Consider the following 23593-nt stretch of genomic DNA (forward strand, 5'->3'; position numbering starts at 1 on the left):
AACTTTTACACATGTATATATTCAGTCAATAAGAAAATATCTTATGTTGATTAAATCTGAAAATTATAATTTAGATGTGCTTTTCATTTTTTAAATGCAAATATATCAAATTTGGTCCTCTTGGAGAAGTAGAGTCCTCATCTCGATCGGAGTGCGACGGTGAGTAGATTTGGTCATTGGAGTGCAGCCAGGAGCGGATTCAGGATTCTCGTCGGGGGGGACAAAAAATTGGGTAATTTATAAAAAAAATGTTTTGATTTATATTTTCCAATACTCTGACTTATAATTTTTTGATCCTCTAACTTATAATTCTAATTACCAATCATAATTCAATAAATTTATTTTGATTTTAACCCTATATTTAACCCGAATTACAAATTAAACATCTAGAGAGGGGCAAAAAAATTTTCAGGGAGGGACAAAGTCGATCAGAATTGATAAATCACCACTAAAACTCAAAATCCAGGGGGGGCGGCTCCCCCCTGGTTCCACATGGGTCCGCCCCTGAGTGTAGTGGCGGTAAAAAAAGGGATCTGGTCGTAGAGTGAGACGAGAATTAAGATATTAGGATGATTATAAGTGTATATAAGTAGGATTAGAAGAGTATATAGATCTAGTAAAATAGTATATGTAGGGATTTAGAGGGTAATTAAGGGTGATTAGAGTAATTTTGAGTTATTTAGAAAATTTCGTGAGAATAAAGAAGTAAATTTAAGAATTAAAATTATTTGACTCGTTGTAAATACGTTTTTTTTATTAATCAAAATTGTTAGTTGAAATAAAAGCCACCAACTTCCAAAAAAAAAAAAAAAAATATATATATATATATATATATATCAAATTTGAATCAATTAAAAAGAGCTTATGTTTTTTCATCAAATAATTTAAAGTTTTTATTATAGGATTTTAATGGACTTATGTTAAATAACCAATCAAATTTTAAATTGACTCAAATTTGGCACACACTCTATTTATCTAAACAAATTAAAAATATATCTATAAATTTTAATCTGTTTAATTAAATAATATTTTTCTAAATATAAAATGGATATTTCTTAATAGTTAGATCTAAGCTAGAATTATCCTTCATTATAAGTCTATGCACTATATTATCTTTTCAAATATCACAATTCCAATTGCCCATTCCAGTTTCTTCATAATAAAGTGTACAAGGTATGGATACAAACATAATAATACAAACTGACTGTTAGAACTTTCAAAAAAGAAAGTACCAAAATTCAAATAATAATAATGTGAGTAGGGTTAAAATGCTTTCTTTTTTCGTGACACAATCATATTTCATACTCTTATTTCTATTTTTAAAATCAAAAGAGTAAATTTAAACTGTTCAATATGATATTTGTATTAAAATATGTTGGATTCAAATCCGTTGCTCTTCTACAAAAAGAGCACGGTCCTACTTTTAGAGAGAGAGAAAAGAGAGGAGGAGAGAAAAGTAGAATTATTCTTTTATTCTAGAATGGTAGTGGATTTGGATCCAAATGTACTTATTAGAGATCAATTTTTTTTTTTTTTGGAAATTACTATGTTTTAGATAGATACAAATATATTATTTTTCAAGAGATTTTGTATTATAAAAAAAACAGTAATTTTGTCTCTATCTAAAAGTAATAAAAAGTTTGATCTCCAAACACATTATATTATATTAAGAAGGATCATGTTGATTAATTGGAATTAGTTATTTAGATTTTAAAAACAAAAATAAGAATGCGACATGATTAAAGCATATATAGTACTTTAACAATTCCAATTTACTAACAGACAAAGTTTTCAACAATTCCAATTGACTAACTGACAAAAATTATAAAAAGCTTTACAAAATAAGCCTTGGAGTTAGACATGATTAGTTAGGCATATAATATAGCGGCAGAGTCAAATTTGGAGCAGTCAAAGTGAGTGAGGTAACATTTCTTCGGTGTTGAGACGACATGACAGTGCACTGAGGAAAGGGTTCAGCTTTACACTCTTGCATGGCATGCTCACGACATTAATTAGCGATCCATTTTAATTTCTCTGTACTATGTATGCTTTGCTATTAGCTGGAAAGGAAAATTGCTGTTCCGGGACTTTAATTTCCCCATTTACTAATAAATCACCAATCTTATGCGTTTAATTAATTTCCGGGTTGGATTGGAAAAATTTGGAATGGATATATAAAATAAAACCAATCTGATCCGATTATGTATGTGTGAATATGTGATGTGTCCAGGTTGTCAGGCCCGTGACTCATTATTTGCACTTTGCAGTTTGAAATTTGAACAAACCACCACAGAGCAATCAATACGTGTCAACAAATTATCAAACCAATTCAATTTTTTATTACATGGCTTTGTTTTATAGTATGACCGGACTACTGTCCTAGGAAGATTATAACGAAATATATTCTTTTTTAAATCTTAACAGAAGCAAACGACCTTGCAACTTTTAAAAATTTACCTTTTACATTATCAAATGATACTCTTGAAATTTAATTGTAGACTATCCACAAAAACAACTTATAAAATTACATTTAAATTTTTTCAACCATCTTTAAATTGATTTGAAAAATACTAACAAGATTGACAATATGAGCCATCATCATTCATCAATCCCTTCCCTATAGTATAAATCACATTCAAAATGCTGTATTTTAAACCAAAATTTATTTATCATAATTGGCAAAATTGTCAAGCAATCCCCACCCAAATAATAAAACATCAAACTACTAAGAAAAGGGATGTGCAGCTGGGTTGTCAGACTCAGAATCAGCTAAATTAGATTGGAAGCCTCATAAAGCAATCTAATGAACAGATTTAATTAAGAGTATCATGATTTACACTTTGCTTAGCTGGTATGGTAGTTAAGTTAGGATTATTGATAGCAATAAGATGCCTGACATATTACCAATCCAATTCAATTCTTTTAATGTATACAATAAGGCTAACATAAAAACCCCAGCCAAAACCACATCAAATTCACAAGAGTAACGGGACACACAAATCAATAAAACCGCTTCACTTGTCGAAAGTGAAGCACTCCCTTCGCTATACCAATTGGTCCGCCAAACTATTTAATCGTCAAATTTATCATCCTCACCTCCTCTGCACTGGTTTGTAAAGCACCACTGTTACATACTTCGACCTGAAGCGGTGAGTAATACCTAATGCCACAACTGACCTAGAAGTTTCTTTCTCTATGTAAAAATGGTTAAGTACCACATTTTGGGGCATAGACAGGGCACTGGATTCGTCTTGGCTTGGAGGGAAACTCAGCAAGGTATGTTGCAGATGTGGTGGTACCAGTGGTGGCTCACGGGCCTCATCTTCATTACTAGGTATCGGGTTTGTGTAACTTGAATCAGGAGATCTTGGTACCTCAAACCCGACAACACTCACACCTTCCTACATTGCCATAATCACTTTAAATATTAAGGCAAATGAAGAAAAAAGGCAGATTATTGTATAATAAATAGGAAATTGGACTATCACTTACAAGTTCATTTCCAGTTTGATGCTGTTCCATGATTTCGGCTTAAAGGGGCTAAAATTAAAAAAAAAATGTCAAAAATAAACTCAACTAAGCAAAAGTAGTACTGAAAAATTATAATGTATGTTGACAACCTGGTTAGCATGATAAACAATCGGATTGCATACAGACAAGTAAATAAAGGCAATTTTCTGCATACTGCTACCGAAACTAAGAAATCATAAGATGGTCTCTGATAGCCACAAATGAAACATGCAATAACCGAAAAATAGACCCAACATATGACAAATTTGGTAGGTTCTTTACCAGTATTAGGCAGCATTAGATAGTACTGGAGTTTACCAGTACCAGATAAAGCTACCCGTAAATACAAACGATACCCATATTTTTTGGCCACTATAATTACCTAATTTAAAACCAGAGAACTTAAAATCAATACGAACAAAGCTCGTAATTGAACAAAACAAAAATCAAAGCCTCTCAAGCTCTTCAATTAAACTAAAGTGAAAAAATCGCCTTAGAACCGACCTTAGCTAAAGTAAAAAAATAAACACAAGCAGGAATCAATAGAAGCGTACCTCTCCGTCGATCTTGTACGAACAGCTCCGCTCGGCCTTTATTGATAAATACGAGAACAAAGATTCGATATAGAGAGAACTTATCGGAGGGGGGTGGCGACGACGCCGAGGAGATAGAGATAGAGAAAGAGAGAGAGCGAAGAGGGAGAAAGTAGCAAACCCTAGAGATGGATCGGAAATTCCAATTTCACGTGATCTTCTCTTTCTTCGCAAAAGTGTATTTGGGCTTGAGGATAGATTTTATTTAGTAGGCTTCACTGGGCTAATATAATTGGGCTTTAAATGGGCCAAAATTATTGGGCTTCACTGAATGGCGTGTTTACAAGTGTTAGTGCCAGTCTGCCAGAATGTAGAAGCTAACCAAAACCAACGCAATTTGTCCACGTCAGACAGAGCGCGTGCTAATCGTAGGAAGCTTTGTATCAAATTTAGTGCTCTTTCTCCATGTTGTGCTGGGGCCCCTTCAACTGTTGCAATCTTTGTTTATATTTTTGTTTCGTCTCCATACTTCCGGAAAATGTTTCGCATCCCAAAACAAAAACAAAACAAAAAATCATTTTTTTTTACTCCATTAAAACTAATTGAGTTTGTATAAAGATCCATAATATAGTTCAAAGTCCTAGATTTAGGTGATATATAAGATTCTGAAACAGATATCTGAATTAAAAATAAAATGGACCCGAATGAATACTCGTATTAGTAAAATATCCGGATATAAACAGAAGATATTTGATATGTTTACACTTCTGGTAATAGTGTAGGCACTAAAGATTAATCAATTTTATATATGTTGGTTATATTTATGTAATGTTGTTTAGGCCACAATAATATATATTATAATTATCGTGAGAGGAATAACATGATATTCAATCAAAGGACGAAGTCACTGTATATCCTGATTAATGAAACGAGAAGAGAGATTAGACAGTGGATTGACCACTGCTAGGGTAAATTAATAGGGTTGAGGGAGCCACTTGTCAATAATCATAAATATAGCATGTAATTTAACTTTTACTCAGCATATTATTAGCATCGAGTCCTTCTGGAATGGGCTGAAATTCTACATATTATTAGCATCCAGTCCTTCACATCCACTTATGACACTTTGATATGGAGATGGGACCATACATGGAAGTTTACTACCAAATCTTTGTACAATTTTTTGAATTATAGAGGAGTAAATCCAGCCATACTAGCCTTGATGTGGTGGACTTTACCAATTCCACCCAAAATACGAATATTCATGTGGTTGGTTACACATAACTCTATCCTTACCAAAAATAACTTGCTGGGTAGAGGATGGACTGGTCCTCCGAATTGTCAATTTTGTCCCCAAGATGAAACCATTGACCATTTATTCTTGAATTGTACATTAGCTCAATGGGTGTGGTTTTGGCTTGATAAAAGCCAAGATTACATGCAACAATGGCATACTTTCGATGACCTCATTTCCTTTACGTTAGCAATGACTACCATTAAACGACAAGGGTTTCTATTAGTTGTAAGTGCGGTGTGCTGGACCCTGTGGAAACATCGAAACGAAAGATGTTTTGATCATTGTCAGATAAAATCAGCTAGATCCATTATTTTCCTAATCAAATCTTTACTTTGTTATTGAGCAGGGAATACATCTGAGGCTGTGCAAAAGGAGGTGGATGCTTGGATGCCCATTCTGGAGGATGCAATACCTCTCAATCAGTTCATGCCGCTGGAGATGGTGGTGTACCAGCCCCTTGAGTTTAATCTGCCGATATGAAGACACAAGTCCGTTCAATTTTGACTCTCATTAGCCCCTTAAAGTGCGGCTTAGTCACATCTAATCTAGAATACTTTTGGTCTTTCGACTCCTCTTTAGTTTGGTATAGGACTTGCTTGTTATGTTTCTTATATTGTCAGTGGCTTGTATCTTTACTGTTTTGTTGTGCTGATACATTGCATGGGTTGGAGTGCATTTGGGTACTTCGGCATTAAACTGGATTTGTAATCTATTTCCAGTTCAATGGAATGGGCCTTTGGCCTTTTAAAAAAAAATAAAAAAAATAAAAAACTTTTACTTAGCATTCGCCTACTTGGGCATGGTAAATAACTTTCTTATCAATGAAAATCGTACGATGGCAAGTTGCTAAATTACCCTAAAAAGAAAATATAATTGTCGGAAAACTCATAAATTAGAAGATAATTCAGTCACAATACAAAAATTAGTCGAACTAAATGATGAGAATACTACCACCACAAGTGGGTACGTTGGGTTGGGGTTGAATAACATTGCTTATGTTTTTTTATTACTAAACGCTTAACTTTGTTTATGTCCATCCTATTTGTCTTTTTCCGGTGTTCAACTGCTGTATATATATATATATATATATATATATATATCTTTACTTTCCAATTCCTCTCAACCTTGAGCGCTCAATAGTCTTTTTCCTCACGAACTTAATCTCAGTTGGTGTTTGCTGGAGTGGTATCATCAAGATTCACATTCATAATTATATATATTCAATATTCATGCATGTGAATCTTGATGATGCTGCTTCTGCAATAAGCAACTATATATTTATATATGCTTGATCATCACTACTTGTTGTCAATCCCTCAGTAAGTCACCAAAACTTCTTCTATTTTAAATTTGTTGCAATGGAATCATGCGGTCCGATTCCGATATATAGTTCATTTTAAGATTTCTTTTAAGTTTTGCTCTTTTTTTCTTTTCAAATTCTTAAGCCAATAAAAATCCAAACTTAGGATACATTGCTTCCTTAGAACTCCTCCTTAGCATCTTTATATACTTTAAGCTTCATTGCTCTAAGCATTTGTTAACCGAATAACTTCTCCTTAGCACAACTTAAACTCTTAAGCTGCAACACTCTAAGTTTCATTGCTGAACATGAGAGTTTCAATTTTATATTTTTGATTTTCAACCTTTACTCATTATTACTAGCGATTTGCTACAATAGTTTTCCATGGGTAATTAATACAGGTAAAAGAATAAAAGCATTTGCATGACTTTTTGGAAAATCTAAGGTTTAATTAGGTGACTTGATTCAACTTTACTAAATTTTTTTTACTATGATAAATTCAATACGATATGTAAAGAATTTGCATCCTCTGAGATATATCATATTTTGCATGACTTTTGGGAAAATCTCAACCGTTACAATACCATCTGCGTGAATCTCAAAGCTCAAATAATACTAGCCCCCTAAGTCACCCCGAATAGGCACCGGACACGTCGGTCACGCAAAATATGAGATATCTCAGAGGATACGTACTTGTGAATTGTTCGGTTAGTTGTTTAAAATAATAATTGCATATTCAGATTATTTAATAAAACATTAAAATAATTTTAAAATTGGGTTAAACATTATATTTGACATATTGAATTGTAGAGAACACAATTATGTTTTGTTTTTTATATTTCTACAAGTGTTGACATTAATTACCTTTCTTTATGAAGTAAATAGATTTAATAGATTAATAACATAAATGCCATATAGTTAAATTGGAAACAATTTTGAAATATATATGTATACCCAGAACGGGAATAATAACATTTTTGGATAATAATCGGGTTTTGTTTCTTGAATTTTTTTTTTCAAACCAATTAACTTAGTTAAAAAAATTACATACATCAAATTAGTTTTTTTTTTTTTTTTTAAAAAGGGTTAGTTTTAAACTTTAAAAAGATAACAAATTTGGTGTTTAAATTTCCTTTGTATCAAATTGGCCATTATACTGAAGTGTGAAAAGAATTGATTTGGTGAATATAAAATAAATTAAAGGACCAACGATTTTCCTGGAAATTCAACATCTGACATGGTATGTACTGAATCCTGCTTAATTAGACATAATTTGGGATTTCTATCCATAAATGCCATTATTAGCTGAACCAAATCCTTTACCGCCTAAACAAAATGAAAAACTCAAGCAGTAATTTATAGAAGACTGCCAAATTTTTTTAGTTATCATTTGACAGAAAAAAACAGATGAAGTAGATAAAAATTTGATTTTTTTTTTTTTTTTTCATTTTTACTAGATAAACTGATAATAATTGTCGGAGAGATCCTTATCCATTTTGGATCTGCTTCCCTCACAAGACGCAACAAATCAATACATTAAAATGTTGATATACAGCCAATTATGGTGCCAATATAAGAATCATGTTGCATGACATTGTACATCATAGAAAGCTATAGCAGAGCTAAATAGATTATTTAAAATAAGATGAGGGTATGTTTTTGTGCCTCCATCTCTCTTCATCATTTTCAAAGTTCAAACAGTCGATCCGAACCGCTCAATCTAACCTCCATACTAAAATATTTTTGGAGACCAAATTTTATATTTTTAGGAATTTTTTTACTATTTTTTTAGATAGGTACAAAAATACTGTTTTTATATGGTTCAGATTTACTGATTTTGTACCTATCTAAAAAAATAGTAAAAAAATTCCTAAAAATATAAAATTTGGTATCCAAACATATTTTAGTATGGAGGTTAGATTGAGCAGTTCGGATCGACTGTTTGAACTTTGAAAATGATAGAAAGAAATGGAAGCATGATGGAGACACAAAAACATGGAGGCATTTGAACCCTCCTCATTTAAAATAATACCATGGGAGGCTTTCTTGCATGGTGAAAGGGTGTTAAGAATTCGCAGCATTTCTTCAAAACGCTTCCTGTTCAAACAATATATATATATATTTTTCTGTCAATAACCTAACAAGTGCAGCAATACCCGACAAAGTTACATCATTTTCTAAGGGCTTGACAAGGCCTAGCTAGCAAATGAACACGACCCTTTCATGGTCCATGGGCCATTCACAAATGACACAAATATATATTAGAATAGAATGAAAAAAAGAGCTTGTCACCTTGCACATGTGACAAGCTGATGTAGCCCACATGCCTCCGAATTCAATTCACCTGAGGTAATACAATATTTCTCTTTAGATCTGGACCGTCTGATCATTCTACCTAGGACCCGATTGAGCCGGATCTAAACAGAAATGTTCTGTTACCTCAGAGTATATGGCCTCCAATAAGCCTTTAAATCTCAACTTCACAAATTTGAAAAAGAAATAAATGGATTCTTTGTATGTGGTCCCACTTCCAGCCGAACATCGAAAAATGTGCATTAAACTTTCCCAAATTATATTTTCACCATATTATTTAATTCCGTAAATACATCCAAGCGAATGAATTTTATCGTCTTGAATCTTCTCTGTCTTTGTTCTCAGTTCTCACACATGAACCTGGCTCATCCGTACAGTCATACACCAAGCTCTCATTATAAATTATAAATAATCCCTCCAAATCTCTCACCCCCTCTCTCTCTCTCTCTCAAGTCTGAACAAAAAGACAGACCAGCTAAGCTTCCCTGCCTTACAAGAGCGAATCTGTCCAATTTCGACCTTAAGAGTTTAGACCGAAACGAAACGAGGTTTGGATTTTCTAACTTCATAATTTTCCATTTTCCCTCCACCTTTTTCAAAATTCAAATTCTTTTTGACGCCGAACCTATATACTATGGCCTGTGATTTCTAGTGTTATCCAATTTTTCATTCATTCTAGCGCCTTATCTTGCGTTTCAGATCTATTGCCTTGATACTGATAAAAAGAACATTAGCTTTACGATTTTCAGTGTTTTTAATCTTGATTTATCCTTTGTGATCCATAAGCCATGGATTTTTGAATACCATATCACCTACACAATTAGAAGCTTTTGCTCTGTTCTTTTTAAATTTGTTTCCGACATCTCATATGTAATTTTCTTCTATGTTTCCTTACGAAGCATCATACAATTATTTCGTGAAATCTTCTCTAAAGACAGTCTTAATTTTCTTTCTCGATTTGTTCTGAGCATTTAATTATTTCTATTTTCACAAAGAAATAATTGCAAGTTGCTTCTCAGCAGTTTAATTTTCAACATTTTATAATTTATATATAAACACTGAAGAACAGAGAAGAAGAGCAATGAAGAATTCGGTGTCAGATAAGAACCTCTTTATTGAGAGCGAAGATGAGGATGATGAAGTGGATGGCTGTGACGTGGAGGAAGGACCGAAAGAGGAGGCTGGATCGGACGGCTCAGATTCTTCGTCGGATGAATCGGATGAAGGGCCGCGCGGCAGCAGACCGAACTCGTACACCAACCAATGGCCCCAGAGTTACAGGTAAGCATCCTTCATTTCAACTTCGCTTTGACTGGTCCTGGTTCCAAGACCTGCGTTAGGTTTTTACACTGAGAGTGGGTCCAGCTGTAGTATAAGATCGAAATTATGTTGTGATCAGGGCCTAGCTAAAGATTTACCACTAACCAGTGATCTTCTCTCCATTCCCGTAAAAGATGGATTCTAACCAAATGAACGGGGATTACTGACCGATAAAGCAAATGAAATCTTACGTTTATTTTATTTTATCTTTATTTTAGGACCTTAGATTGAAAAAACCTTCTTAGAAAGAATTGACTACATTAAGAAATGTTGACAATCATGATATTTTCTTGAAAAGAAAGTTTTAATTTATAAATGGTATATTATTGACATAATTTCATTGTTAGGATATTCATATATTTGATAACATAATTATAGATTTACTTTCCAATTTCCAATTTTTTAAAAAAATAATTGTTAAAATTATCAATATAACTATTAGTAAGTGATCCTTTGCTTAAGAATAACTTGTACCGCACACACATCATAATGCTATTGGCTTTATGTTTTCATTAAAAAAAATCTCAAACAGAATAATAACATTCCTTTAATAATATCAAAAATAAAAAAAGAAATGAAGATATGACTGATCAAATATTAATTAAAAAAATAAAAATAAATCATGATCAATCATAAATATGATACACTTTGCATGTGAAAAGTACGTGTCCACATAAATGCAGACTTCTACACGTAAAAAAACATAAAAAATATATAGAATCAGAATATTTATATCGGAGGGCTGATATTCAATCTGAAACTTCATCTTTTAATCAAAATCGTTGGCAAATCAGAATATCTACGTGCAAACCTGATGTTTTGTTAACGGACTAACTTGATAATCATTACAGCAATCCTGTAAATATTTATAGTATTTAAACAAAATTAATAAATCAATCCATTAAATTTATATATTGCTTGATTGATGACTATAAAATGTTAAAAATAAATTATTGTATGAAATTTGACACATATTCAATTATAATAAATTTATGATTTAATTATTCTATTTGACTAATTTATCTTTAGTTTTCTCGGGTACAATAAAATCAATTATTAAAGTGCTGTACCACTTCTTTTTTAGATGGATAAAGAGAAGTTATTTTTTTGAAAAAAAAATAATTAACCAATCTCAGTTACTTTTTTGCCTTCACTCTCATCAATCACATCATGAGTTTGCTTTTCTTAATTGTATAGTATTTCGGTTCACATAAACTTGTGAAAAAAAATATTTTTTTTCAATGAGATCATAAATTAAATTATTTCATTTAGTTCCATATAGTCTTTGTCTTTTACACACATCTGTTAGGTCTTGACATGACATGTATTACCAGTGTTTTAAATAGCGCGCTACAGCGGCGCTATAGCGTTTTCCGACCAAAAAAGCTATGGCGCTATGCCCAAATAGCGCCGCTATTTGAGCATAGCGCGATTTTTTTAACCCGTACGCTATTTCGCGATAAACGCTATTTAAACCATTGTGTATTACAATGATAAATTATAGAATTTTCGAGGACAAAATGCACAATTTGATAATTTTTGAGAGGTATATATGAAATTTCCTCAACGAAAAGCAGTAGTAGAATCCGCTGAAGTAATTTAACTAAATATTTTTTGAATGATTTTAACCTTTATTTATTTTAATAATTAAAAAACAGCTTATTTTCTAATATTTTTATAACAAAAATGAATTTGGACCAAGAAAAAAGGGTTCCGCAGAATTAGGCACTGGTGGTCCCTAGCTGCCGGTGTCTGCGCCTCCATGTGGGGGCGCTCTAAGCCTCATCTTTGATCGAACGGTAGATCTCGCTTTGGATCTGGATCAGAAAACAGTATTTAGCTAAAAAATGACGCGACGCCTCGAATTCGTGATCTTTCTCCTGATATAATTATTATGTGATCTGTACAGCTTGTATAGTCTGTTTCTTGTCGGGTCAGATTTGATTTAATGCTCAGTCCATCATTATTTTGCATATTTATTTAATTGTTAAATGGATAATTGATTCTCGGAACATACCGTGGCTTCGCTGTACAGATTAGAATGTTTTTTGCATCCGTTAAGGATGAATTTAGATGCAGTGAAGTAATCCCTAACGGGTTCGGATCCCCTAAAATAATCTAACTTTTTGGGTTTTGGATCTGATTGTCTCGGGATTCAGATTTGGCACTCGGAATGTGTGCTCCACTTCGGATGGAATGTTGCGGATTTAAATCGGACGGTCCCGATCAAAAATCCAAAAGTTGGGTTATTTTAGAGGATCCAGACCCGTTAAGGATTGCCCGTTTGGTACTGACGTGGAATTACTATCAGATTGGTATTTCTGAAATAAAATTGACACGTATAATCAGACAATAATCTTACTAGATTATTATTCTATTTGATATCAATTAATGTTGACACATGACAGCACATAAAAGAAGTTGCTTTTTTTCTTTTTAATGTAATGATTACGTCAAAATGAAAATCCTTGTTTATATGAGAAGTCAATTAAAAGAAAAGAATCTTAATGTTATTATTGTCGTTGAAATAGTTTGTGTCATAATCATCCTCACAATTATTTGCAACACTTGAATTTAATTATAGAGTAGGCAATTTGTATATTAATATTCGGATCTGCAATTTAATAGAATTCTTGATAGTCAATAGTTTTGAATTCCATAAATATAGCTAACATGAGTTAAAGTTGATTAAGAAAATTTGTACATTTAACGAATAACTTTAATAGAATTAGGATACTGAATTCCTAGTAATGGAAAATGGGCTTTTGCCTCTATTTTTAAAAAAAAAAAAGAAAAAAAAAAGAATTAGGATGCAAAAATTGCTGTCAAATGAATAACTTCTAAATTTGTGTCAAATGAAATTAAAATGTTCCCATAGGAAGATAATATTAACTTAAAATATATTAAAATAAATAATTCCGATCTAATAATAATAACTTTTAAAGTGAATCTTTATAAGCCTCGATCCTTGCTGAGCTGGCTCATATAAAGTTCTTATTGTTTCTTTTGCCAATAATACAAACTTCTTATTTAAACTAGCTCGGGCTGAATGTTTATTAGTAAATACAATTTGTTTGTTTTCAATTATAACTCGAATATGCATGTGCCAAAGTTTAAGGGATAGACAAGGCTATAAAAATTTGGATAGTTGAGATAATTTGCTCAACTGAACATTTGTTCATATTGATTAATCATTCAAAATAACCATCCATAAATCTTGTTACTGCTGAAAAAAAAAATACTAAAAAGTAAAAAAAAATTCATATAATTATTTTGTAAAATTTCAAAATAAAAAAGGTCGCAATAATTTATTGTGGTTCATAGACCGCAATAAATTCTACGACTCACAAACAATTATTCCAATTATACTGAGTTGTATTTCAGCGTTTGAATCATAACGAATTATTACGGCCCCATTAGTTTTAAATATTTTACAAAATTGATCCTACGTATTTAATTTTTATTTATAGTATTATGCAAAAAAAAAAAAAACCCCAAGCGGGAGATTCTGCTGGTATGACCTCTACTAAGAGTAGTTAGAGTAGTTTTCGAGATAAAGAAGTAAAAAATGTAGCATTTCAACTTCTATTTAATATTCATAAAGTATATTTATTCAAATTTCGATTCCACAAAGTAGATAGTTGATCGTCAGTTTGCCTTAATATGTCAATAAATCGGCTGCTAAGTCCAATTTTTCACTAATGAGTAGTTGTTCATTCTACCTTAGAAAAACTGATTCAGAATTTATATATACATAGAAAAGCTCCGCTGTTCATTGATTGCTGGAGCCCAGTGAATGAATACCCAAAAAAATATCAAACCATTTGACAAGTCAAGAGGAGGGGAAGACACTTTTGATGTGATAGGACAATTTCATGTATTTAGTTAATAAATACATAATAAGCTCAAGATAATATTTTGTTCAATTAAGTATGACTTGGTCACAGAATAGAATTTATTTATCATTTATAAAAAATATGTTTTGAATTTTATTGAAGTAAATAATTTACTCTACTTCTGAAAAAGAGCATTTGGTCCCAATAGATTATCCGTGGATTAATTTGCTTTACTGAATTAAAGTTTTATATGATAAACATGAAGATTAGTTAATAATTGCATAATCAACGAATTAAAGTTATACATTATTCTAATCTTTAATTCTTAACAGATGATTTATATTCCTTATAGGCAGTCGATCGACATGTTTACTGGTGTAACACCACCAACGATCAGCTTTCTTGGAACCCCGAGTTTGAGCAGACTTTCAAGCTCATTTCTCACCTCTTCATTCGGAGGAAAGCACACTCCTGACATTATCAGCTCAATCCTCAAACCCCTTTTACCAACAACTTCAGATGATCAACAACAACAGACACAAGAGGAGATCAAGAGCTCGCAATCTATTCTCATTCCGACACCGTCTAGAAAGTCGTCTCTGAGTGTGATACCTGAAGATAAGAGAGTCGATGCTCATGGGGTCCCCATACCGCAACAGAGCTCCTTCACTCAGGGCGTGCTCAATGGTACGTTTGCTCTTTGTCCTTCTTTTGTGTTTTCTTTACTTTGCTGTGATCAGAGGATCATTTCTATGGTAACATTGATGTTCATAAAATTCAAAATATCTTTCCAAATCAAGTTTATTTCTGGGGTAAGCATTATTTATTTTTTGCAACCAGAGTTTGCAGTTTGATAAGTACATAATTCGAATATTATAAGAAAGACAAATAGTATATTACAAGGTAGAGACAATTTTTATAGTCGGTCCAATATAGGCTACAATTCTGCAACATATACAGACTGAACTGTTTTTATTTCCCTTGCCTTGCTACTGAACCTGGACATAAAATTGGCCAAGTCCAGTTAGATCTACAGCACACATATTATTCACATCACATGATAAATTCTTCTTCTAGTTTTGAAAGTTGTCTAGGTTCATCATTAAACGACACCATCATACGTCATTGTGAAATTAATAGCTAGGTTCATGATTAAACGCATGAGCTTAGTGGTATATTCTAGATTTAATTTTGTTTAGTTCAGTTTGTGAATACATGACAACCAGTCTTTGATTTAGTGACAAATACACATAGTTTTCATGTAAGAGGTTATGAGTTCGAAACTCACAAAGTGAAGAAATCATTTGTAATATAAGCATAAACAGAGGTTTGAAAGAAGATGGTAGGGTAAATCTTCACCTTTCATTTAAAAAAAAAAAATTCTGTAACACATGATATATTCTCTATTTCATTTGCTAGTCCAACTTCTGTGAAGTTCATAGTTTCAATTCATTTCTAGCAGTACTGGAAATAAATACTTCAATTCTATTTTTAAGTTGAAAAATTACAAATATATATATATATATATATATAGAGGAGGGTTAAAATGCACCCTCCCTTTTGTGCTCCTAACGTGCATCCTCCCCTCATATATTTATTTTCAAAGTTCAAATAATCGATTTTAACCTTCTAACGTGTTCTTCGTATTAAAATGTGCTTGGAGACCAAATTTTACATTTTTTGGAAATTTTTTACTATTTTTTCAGAATTTTTAATTAAACTAAACAATAATAAAAAATTTAGCAAAGTGATGATTTTCAAACATTTTGATCGACGATTTAAACTTTAAAAATATAAAAAATAGTTGTTGTAACTTGTTGTAATTCAAAAATTGTTCTAACTTGATCCCTCCTCTATATATATATATATTTAAGATGCATAATACAGAGGAGATATCCTTCTCAGGTCCTCGTAATAAGACAAGTAAAACATGGGACAAAGCCATGGGATTTTGTCACATAGCAAAACAAAAAGGGCCATTACAGCTGCTCCAATAATTTGGCCTTGCCATGTTGAAATAATTCTAAGCATATTCCTTTTTATTTTTTGAAATCATCTAAGCATATTCCTTGCAGCAATGGAACTATGCTATATATAATAATGTTCATTTAACACAATTTAATTAGGTCCCATTGCAGAAATGTTGATACCAATTGTTAAATTAGAGTAGCATTTTTTCATGTGGTATGATTTAATGCTTGGATATCTAATTTAAAATATTTTATACGTTGCATCATCAACTTATCATATTTTAAATTAAGAGGTTGGCTAATGTTTTTGTTCCGAAGTCAAGGTGTAACCAATTAGTTTTTCAATTTTTGAAGTTCAAACTGTTGATCCAAACTATTAGATGTGATGTCTATATTAAAATGTGATTGAAGACCAAATTTTACATTTTTTGGAACTTTTTTTCTATTTATTAAACCAATTTAAAAATCGCTGATTTTAATATACAGTGAAAATATCTAGATCATTGAAAACAATAATTTTAAATCTGCATTAATAAATAGTAAAAAATTAAAAAATATATAAAATTTGATATCCAAGCACATTTTATTATAGATTAAATGTTAAATTGTTTGAATTGACTATTTGAACTTTGACAATGTAGGAACTGAAACGTTTGTTCCAAGATCTAAGAACAAACCCTTTAATATTAGCCATTATACGTGGTTAAGAATTTTTAATAATATTTACATATATATAGAAGAATTATCGTCATCCCTTGTTTTCAGTTTTCAGAAGATACTTATCCAATAATAATGCTGGAAATGCTATATGACAAAACATAGAAATTGCTATCATTTTCTTAGGAAATAGAGTCAACAAAATACTTATCTGAATCAACTGGCACATGGCAAATGGTACATGATTAATTCATTCTGACAAAGACATGTGGGAAATAATTAAGGTAGCTGGCGTTTCTCCGCTTCTCATGTACAGAAAGCAACATAAAATAATTGCAAAATTGAGGTGACAGCTCTAACATTTCATTTTCAATTGATGCCTGATATTTTAAATTTTTTTTTTAACAATCCAATTATAATGTAAGTTTGTGACTGATTTATTTGGGTAAATGATTGGTAGAAAATCTTATCCTTTCTTCATTGGAAGTATCCTCTTTTTTTTTTTTCAATTACTTCAGCAATTTTTAAAATTTCACATTATAACTTTATAGATAAAAATCAAAGAATAAGATAGTAACTCAGATAAGTACTTAAATTTAAACTCTCTTTATGAAATAGATTGATTTCCTTGATTAAATGAATACTTCACTAGTGATCATAAAATTACACTCAATATATGAATGTTCAAAATAGATGCCAGCTTCTGTATTTGAGATGAAGGCTAGAAACTTTAGTTGCAATTGAGGTTTATGAAAAAAAAATGATTTATTCTTTACTAAAATATTTAAAAAAAATATATAATCAACATTTATTGCTATATCCTTCCAAAAACTTCGCAACCCAGCCAAATATTTTAAATATTTTATCAGTATTATAAAACTTATATCTTTGGAGCCAATACAAATTTTAGCATTACATTTCTTTAGGTAAAAGTTGTTGTAGAGGGGTGTAAAGCTAGCTAGGTTAGATCGGATTTTGCATTAGTTTCTAATTTAATTCGTAATAGTTGAATTACAAAAAAATTCAATTAGTAAATCTTAAAACCATCCAATTCAAACACTTCTATGTACGCAGTCGAGTTTTGAAATTATTACAAATTTGTGATTTCATTAACTATCATAAATTTTGATAATGACAGCAAAAGTTGTTAGCTTTAATTTTAATGAAATATACATGAACACAATTAAGTCATATTAAATTTTTGATATTTACTTCTCTAGGGAAAAAAAGTAAAATTTATATATAAAACCAACCAAATCAAGCAAATTTATATCTTCTGAAATTTACAAACATTAAAAGAATATTGAATTAAATTTGTGATTTATCTATGTCTGTCAAGTCGGGTTTTATTTGATAATTTAATATAATTTATACTTAGTTTGTCATGTTAACTAAAATATAATAATTTATTTTTATTATAAGATCTAAATCACGGTTTCGAGTCGAGCATATTGGACCAGTTAGATTGGTCCGTTTCATCGAACCCCTAATATATTTATTTCATATTAAAGAATCAATTTATGAGAAACATATTAATAGTTTTTTTTCCTCTAAAAATAGTAAGTATTGAATTAATGGTTCAATCCAGCCATGTGGTGATTGAATCAGTGATTCGATCTCTTAGAGACAAGGAAGAAGGAAAGGGAGGATGCTCGGATTTTGAAATCCTGGGTAGACTGAAGCAATAATTCAGTAACTTCTTTTGGAACTTTTTGTATTGCCAATTGTGTATAAGCGTGACAAATGATAGATCCACCTATTTATTTGATCCTTGTTATTTTTAAAGGAAAAAAAATCATTATATACACATTTATGAGTTAAAATTATTAAGTTAAATATTTCTATTTAAATCGAATATGAATAATTCAAAATATATAAATTTTTAGTATTCGAACGATATATCAGATTTTCTTACTTATATTACATTAAAAAAATTATAAAATAAATTTTATTAAATTTTGAATATTAGAGACATACTTTAAATTAATAAAATCAACTACAAACAATTGCATGGTAATAAAGACCATCTTTCAAAAATTAAAAAAGTGTGTAATAGAAAATTATAAATTATAAAAGTATTAAAAGTATTTGAGAAATTTTAATATATAAATCATATCAATAGACTTAATCGATCACTAAATATAATTTTTTTTTTATATTTCTTCGAAATACAGAAGTTCTGTGCAATATTCAAACTCCACATCTACTATATTAATCTAAAATGTTCCTTTTTAAAAGGTCCAGAGAAAAAAAAAAACAGTTTTTGTTTTGAAGTAGTAGGCATTTATGGTCCAGAAAAAATAGCTAAATCTGTTCAGTGTAAATAGCTCAATGAATCTAAAAACAACTCACATGAATCAAACCAATATGATCACAAGGAACTTTTATTATATCATTTTTCTATTTTTATTTGCCTTATATGTGTAGCTTATTTTTATTTAATTATAATCATTGTCATATCACCGTCATTATCAATAATATTATTAACTTTTCTCCCTTTTCCCCTTTTTGATGGGTGGGCAATTAAGTTTACAAAGTGAAAATCCTTTACAACTTTATAGACAACAAGCAAAATATATAAAAAAAAGGCACCTACAAGCATAGTGACAAATGAATTATTCGGATTCGGTTTGGTGAGGTCAAAAATTCGTGATTCAGGAATAATTCGAGAATGATTTGGAATTATTCGGATCAGAGATCTCAGTCCAGCAAAAGATAAAAAAAAAAACAAAAAAAATATTGTGGGAAAAATTCGGGAAAAGTTCGTAAAATTAGAGAAAAAATCGTAAAATTCGCGAATTATTCGGATTTAATTCAATCAAAGTTCGGTCAACCGAATAATTCAGTGTTTGATTCGACATCACAAAAAAAACAAATTATTTGAGTTTAATTCGCGAATAATTCGCAAATCTTGTGACTATGCCTACAAGTGCAATGCATAAATGTATTTTTAAATACTCAACCTGTAATTGATTAATTATGAGAATATGCAGGAGTGAATGTGCTGTGTGGGGTTGGGCTACTTTCTGCACCATATGCAATCAAACAAGGCGGCTGGCTCGGGCTCATATTACTCTTCCTATTTGGGATACTGGCATTCTACACTGGTATTCTTTTGCGCAAGTGTCTTGACAGTGAGGAAGGCCTCCAAACCTACCCTGACATTGGTCAGGCAGCTTTTGGTTCCTATGGCCGTATCGCTATTTCAGTTAGGCACCTTCCTTTAGCTTTATTTTTCGCTTCATCCAGATTATGAAAATAACTATGGATGTATTTTGTTCTTTCTAGTCTGATACAAAATGCATGTCTCCATATTTGCATAAAAGCTGGTACTGCAATAGTTCAGTGTGGTATGAACAGAACAACAATCATTTGATAAATTGTTTTATGAAACTATTCCAACAATAAAAATCTAGCTAAAACTGGATGAAATCATTGTAGCAACAGATATATTGTGGTTTAATCTGGTGATCTGGCCACAAGACATAAGTTGACAGAAGAGCTAAATAATCTACATGTACCAGTAACTTAAACTACTCAGATTCCCGTGCAGGTGCACAAAAGTGCTTCTGTGATTTAGTCTTATCTATATATACTTTTTCAGTTCCTCAATAAAACTAATACACCTTTTTTTTCTTTGGTTTATTTGCAGATTATTCTCTATATGGAATTGTATGTAAGTACTTGCTCTTACTGGCTGAGTGCATCTTTTGTTTGTATATAATTGCAAAGAAAATTGATTATACCAAACAAAATAACAATGGATCAGTTTAACAAAGATAATCCTCGAGTTCAACTTCTATGATATGCATGCTTTCAAGTTTGCCATTGATTTATCTGCCAATATACATGTTAGATCTATTGCCATTTGTTCTGAACTTTTTCCCTTAGGCTTGCTGCGTGGAATACATCATTCTAGAGAGCGACAATTTATCTTCATTATTTCCGAATATACACCTAAATATTGCTGGATTTCATCTTAATTCACACATCTTCTTCGCCATTTTGACAACTCTGATTGTGCTTCCCACCACCTGGTTTCGAGACCTGAGTGTTCTCAGCTACATTTCTGGTTTATTTCTAAACTAATTTTCTTTTGTTAGCCATTTTTCTTCATCTCCTGAATTTAAAACATTTTGTTAATTTCCTTCTGCAAAGATTGTACTAAAAAATCTAAAATGGTTATTCAATGTTTGTTTTTTCTTCACAGCTGGAGGAGTGATCGCATCTGTGTTGGTTGTTGGTTGTTTATTTTGGGCTGGATTAATAGACCATGTTGGATTTGAAAGCAAGAATGACACACTTATCAATATTTCCAGTATGCCAATAGCAATAGGATTGTATGGGTATTGCTTTTCTGGCCATGCAGTATTTCCAAACATTTACTCCTCCCTCAAGAACAAGAACCAGTTCCCCTCGATACTCATGGCCAGGTAATTGAATGATTTTCTTTATTTGACACATTTTAATATACCTTTTCAAATTTGAACTTCGTCATATAGGTTCTAACTATATTTTCAAATTCTATGTAGTTTTTTAGTATGCACTGGATTGTTTGCGGGGGCTGCGACAATAGGTTACATGATGTTTGGGGAAACCTCTGCATCCCAATTCACTCTTAATTTGCCTAATAATTTGGTTGTATCCAAAATTGGTATTTGGACAACGGTATTTTTTCCCTGTCACATTCCTGTAAATTTTTGTATTATGATTTTGCTACCCACTACTAAGATATTTATACAAGTATAACAAAAACAGATTCAATGAAAAATATCTTACCTTTATTAACTTTTCTTTTGGTCTTCCCTTTGTTGCAGGTGGTCAACCCAATTACCAAATATCCTTCTCTGAATGTTTCATCTTCATATATTTTTTATATTATAATTTTTTTTTTCTTCTTCTTATAACCATTAGTAGCCCCCTCTTTCAACTTACTAGAAATGAATGAGCTTATATTCTCACTAGATATGCTTGATAAATTCATGTTTCAAGAAATTAGTAGATGCAGCCCTTAACTGGTAATCACATATGCCTTGACACTTATGCCTATGGCACTGAGTTTTGAGGAGCTGATACCTTCAAATCGACAAAACTCGCACCTATATGCTATTGCAATTAGAAGCGCACTCACAATATCTACTCTCTGCGTAGCCCTCTCCGTGCCATTTTTTGGTTAGTTGCACCTGAATATCTCACCTTTTCTAGATGTTTTCAATAACATGTATACGTTGATATCTATATAATTGTGCATAACTAAAATTAAAATGGTCTGAACAGGACTTGTGATGGCATTGGTTGGATCTTTCTTTACAATGCTTGTGGTAAGTATCCTCTCGGTTTTAAATCTTTTGTTATATTTTAATATGCACACACCTGATGTAAATTTTGAAATATTGCAGACATTTATCCTTCCATGTGCTTGCTTCTTGAGTATTGTCAAGGGTAAAATTACTTGGCTTCAGGTAAATTACAATTCCATCCACTGTTGATTCCATGGTACTTGACAATTTTACCCATGCATGTACCAGTTCACTTACCAGTTTGATGATTCCTCTTTTAATTTATTTTTGTGGTTTCTCTTGTATAAAATATCAGATTAAATTTTGATTGGAACTATAGCCTGCAAAATTGCATGCCATGATATAGTATGGGCAGTGTTTTTCTTCACAATCAAAATTGCAATTCCATTTACCAGAATTATTTGTTTTGTTTCAGGGATCGATTTGCACTGTGATTATTGCTGTCGGCCTTGCATCTGCTGGCATAGGCACATCTTCATCTCTTGCTCAAATTATACAAAACTTGAATTAAAAAAGTGGGTCCGTTAAATATTCAAATAAAATAAAAAATTTTGTTCTCTATATGTTTATGTTTTTTTTTTTTTATATGTACATCTAGTTAAAATGCATTTAGTTGTTATTTTCTGTTTGGATTGGATATTACAAAATTTTACCTTCTTTGTTGCTCTTGTTTGAATGAACAATTATGCATTGTGTGAGATGTTGTTGATGTACAATGCAATTTTGGAAAGATAAATATTTATGCAGTTTTAGCCCCACACTCAATTTCTCACATACCCTTAAAAAATTCTTTAATTTTTTATTTATCTCTGAACTCTTGAATATATCTTATTTGTCATTTAACTCTTAAAATTATTTCTCTTTTTGATTTTATATGTACCTTGTTAGGATTTCAATGTCATGCAAAACCATATCGCAATTCATAAATCCTAGATTTACCATGATCCTCTAGTGAACCCTAATCTGAAATTTAAAGTTACCTTGATCCATAGCTATGATCTTCCGGAGAGACACAATCACTGTTGATCACCGGAGGCCTTTAGATCTCCGAGCAATCCCTCTCAAGTCCGATGGAGAGAGCGAGAGAGGCGGCACCGACAACGTTCTGTTTGCGCAAGAGAAATACCCGAATGGCAAGTCCTTGACCGGAAGACCCTTTTCCTTTTCTTCCCTTAGTCTCAACCTTTTATTTTGTGGAGAGGAATGAATTGACAAACAGAGAGAGATTCATAGCCGCCAGAGACAGAGCCATATATTTATTTCATCTTTAATTCAATATTTGAATAGGCCCGTTTCTAAAATGAATAGGCACATACGTCTCTTCTCAGCAGGCTCCTCCCATTCCTTATTTATTTAATTAATTAATTAATTAATTAATTAATTAGACAATCTTATTGGATTCTTAGTGGGTCTGAATTCAGAACTTGCCTGTATTGGGTATTTCCTTATTTACAGAACATTGTCACATTTAATCGTGTTCTCCAGGGACCAATAGCATAATTGTATTATTTCCAAACTTTATATAATTTAGACCATCACTAAATCATAAAGTTATTA

General features: G+C 31.5%; 2 protein-coding genes across 7 annotated transcripts; one reads left to right on the forward strand and one right to left on the reverse strand.

Moving 5' to 3' along the window:
- Positions 1-2784: 2784 nt before the first annotated feature.
- On the reverse strand, positions 2785-4281 carry LOC144562314 (5'-AMP-activated protein kinase beta-2 subunit protein). Of its 2 annotated transcripts, XM_078311516.1 has the most exons (4): positions 4065-4275; positions 3793-3892; positions 3493-3540; positions 2785-3401 (listed from the first exon to the last, which is right to left on the reverse strand). In XM_078311516.1, exons 3-4 carry the CDS (start codon positions 3520-3522, stop codon positions 3093-3095), a joined length of 339 nt encoding a protein of 112 aa, XP_078167642.1. In that variant the 5' UTR covers positions 3523-3540; positions 3793-3892; positions 4065-4275; the 3' UTR covers positions 2785-3092. The 2 variants fall into 2 exon arrangements, with proteins under 2 accessions (XP_078167642.1, XP_078167641.1); XM_078311515.1 differs by lacking the exon at positions 3793-3892 and having other exon boundaries at positions 4065-4281.
- Positions 4282-9337: 5056 nt separating this feature from the next.
- Positions 9338-22734, forward strand: LOC144562322 (amino acid transporter AVT1C-like). 5 transcript variants are annotated; one of them, XM_078311522.1, is made up of 13 exons: positions 9338-9501; positions 10018-10234; positions 14462-14796; positions 19730-19944; positions 20389-20412; positions 20628-20808; positions 20947-21169; positions 21269-21404; positions 21554-21573; positions 21763-21908; positions 22014-22057; positions 22136-22198; positions 22452-22734. In XM_078311522.1, exons 2-13 carry the CDS (start codon positions 10035-10037, stop codon positions 22545-22547), a joined length of 1683 nt encoding a protein of 560 aa, XP_078167648.1. In that variant the 5' UTR covers positions 9338-9501; positions 10018-10034; the 3' UTR covers positions 22548-22734. The 5 variants fall into 5 exon arrangements, with proteins under 5 accessions (XP_078167648.1, XP_078167649.1, XP_078167650.1 ...); XM_078311523.1 differs by having other exon boundaries at positions 9339-9501; positions 10023-10234; XM_078311524.1 differs by having other exon boundaries at positions 9399-9501; positions 10033-10234.
- Positions 22735-23593: the final 859 nt, after the last annotated feature.

The sequence above is a fragment of the Carex rostrata genome, chromosome 11, assembly GCF_964058835.1.
Source record: "Carex rostrata chromosome 11, lpCarRost1.2, whole genome shotgun sequence".
Lineage (NCBI taxonomy): Eukaryota > Viridiplantae > Streptophyta > Magnoliopsida > Poales > Cyperaceae > Carex > Carex rostrata.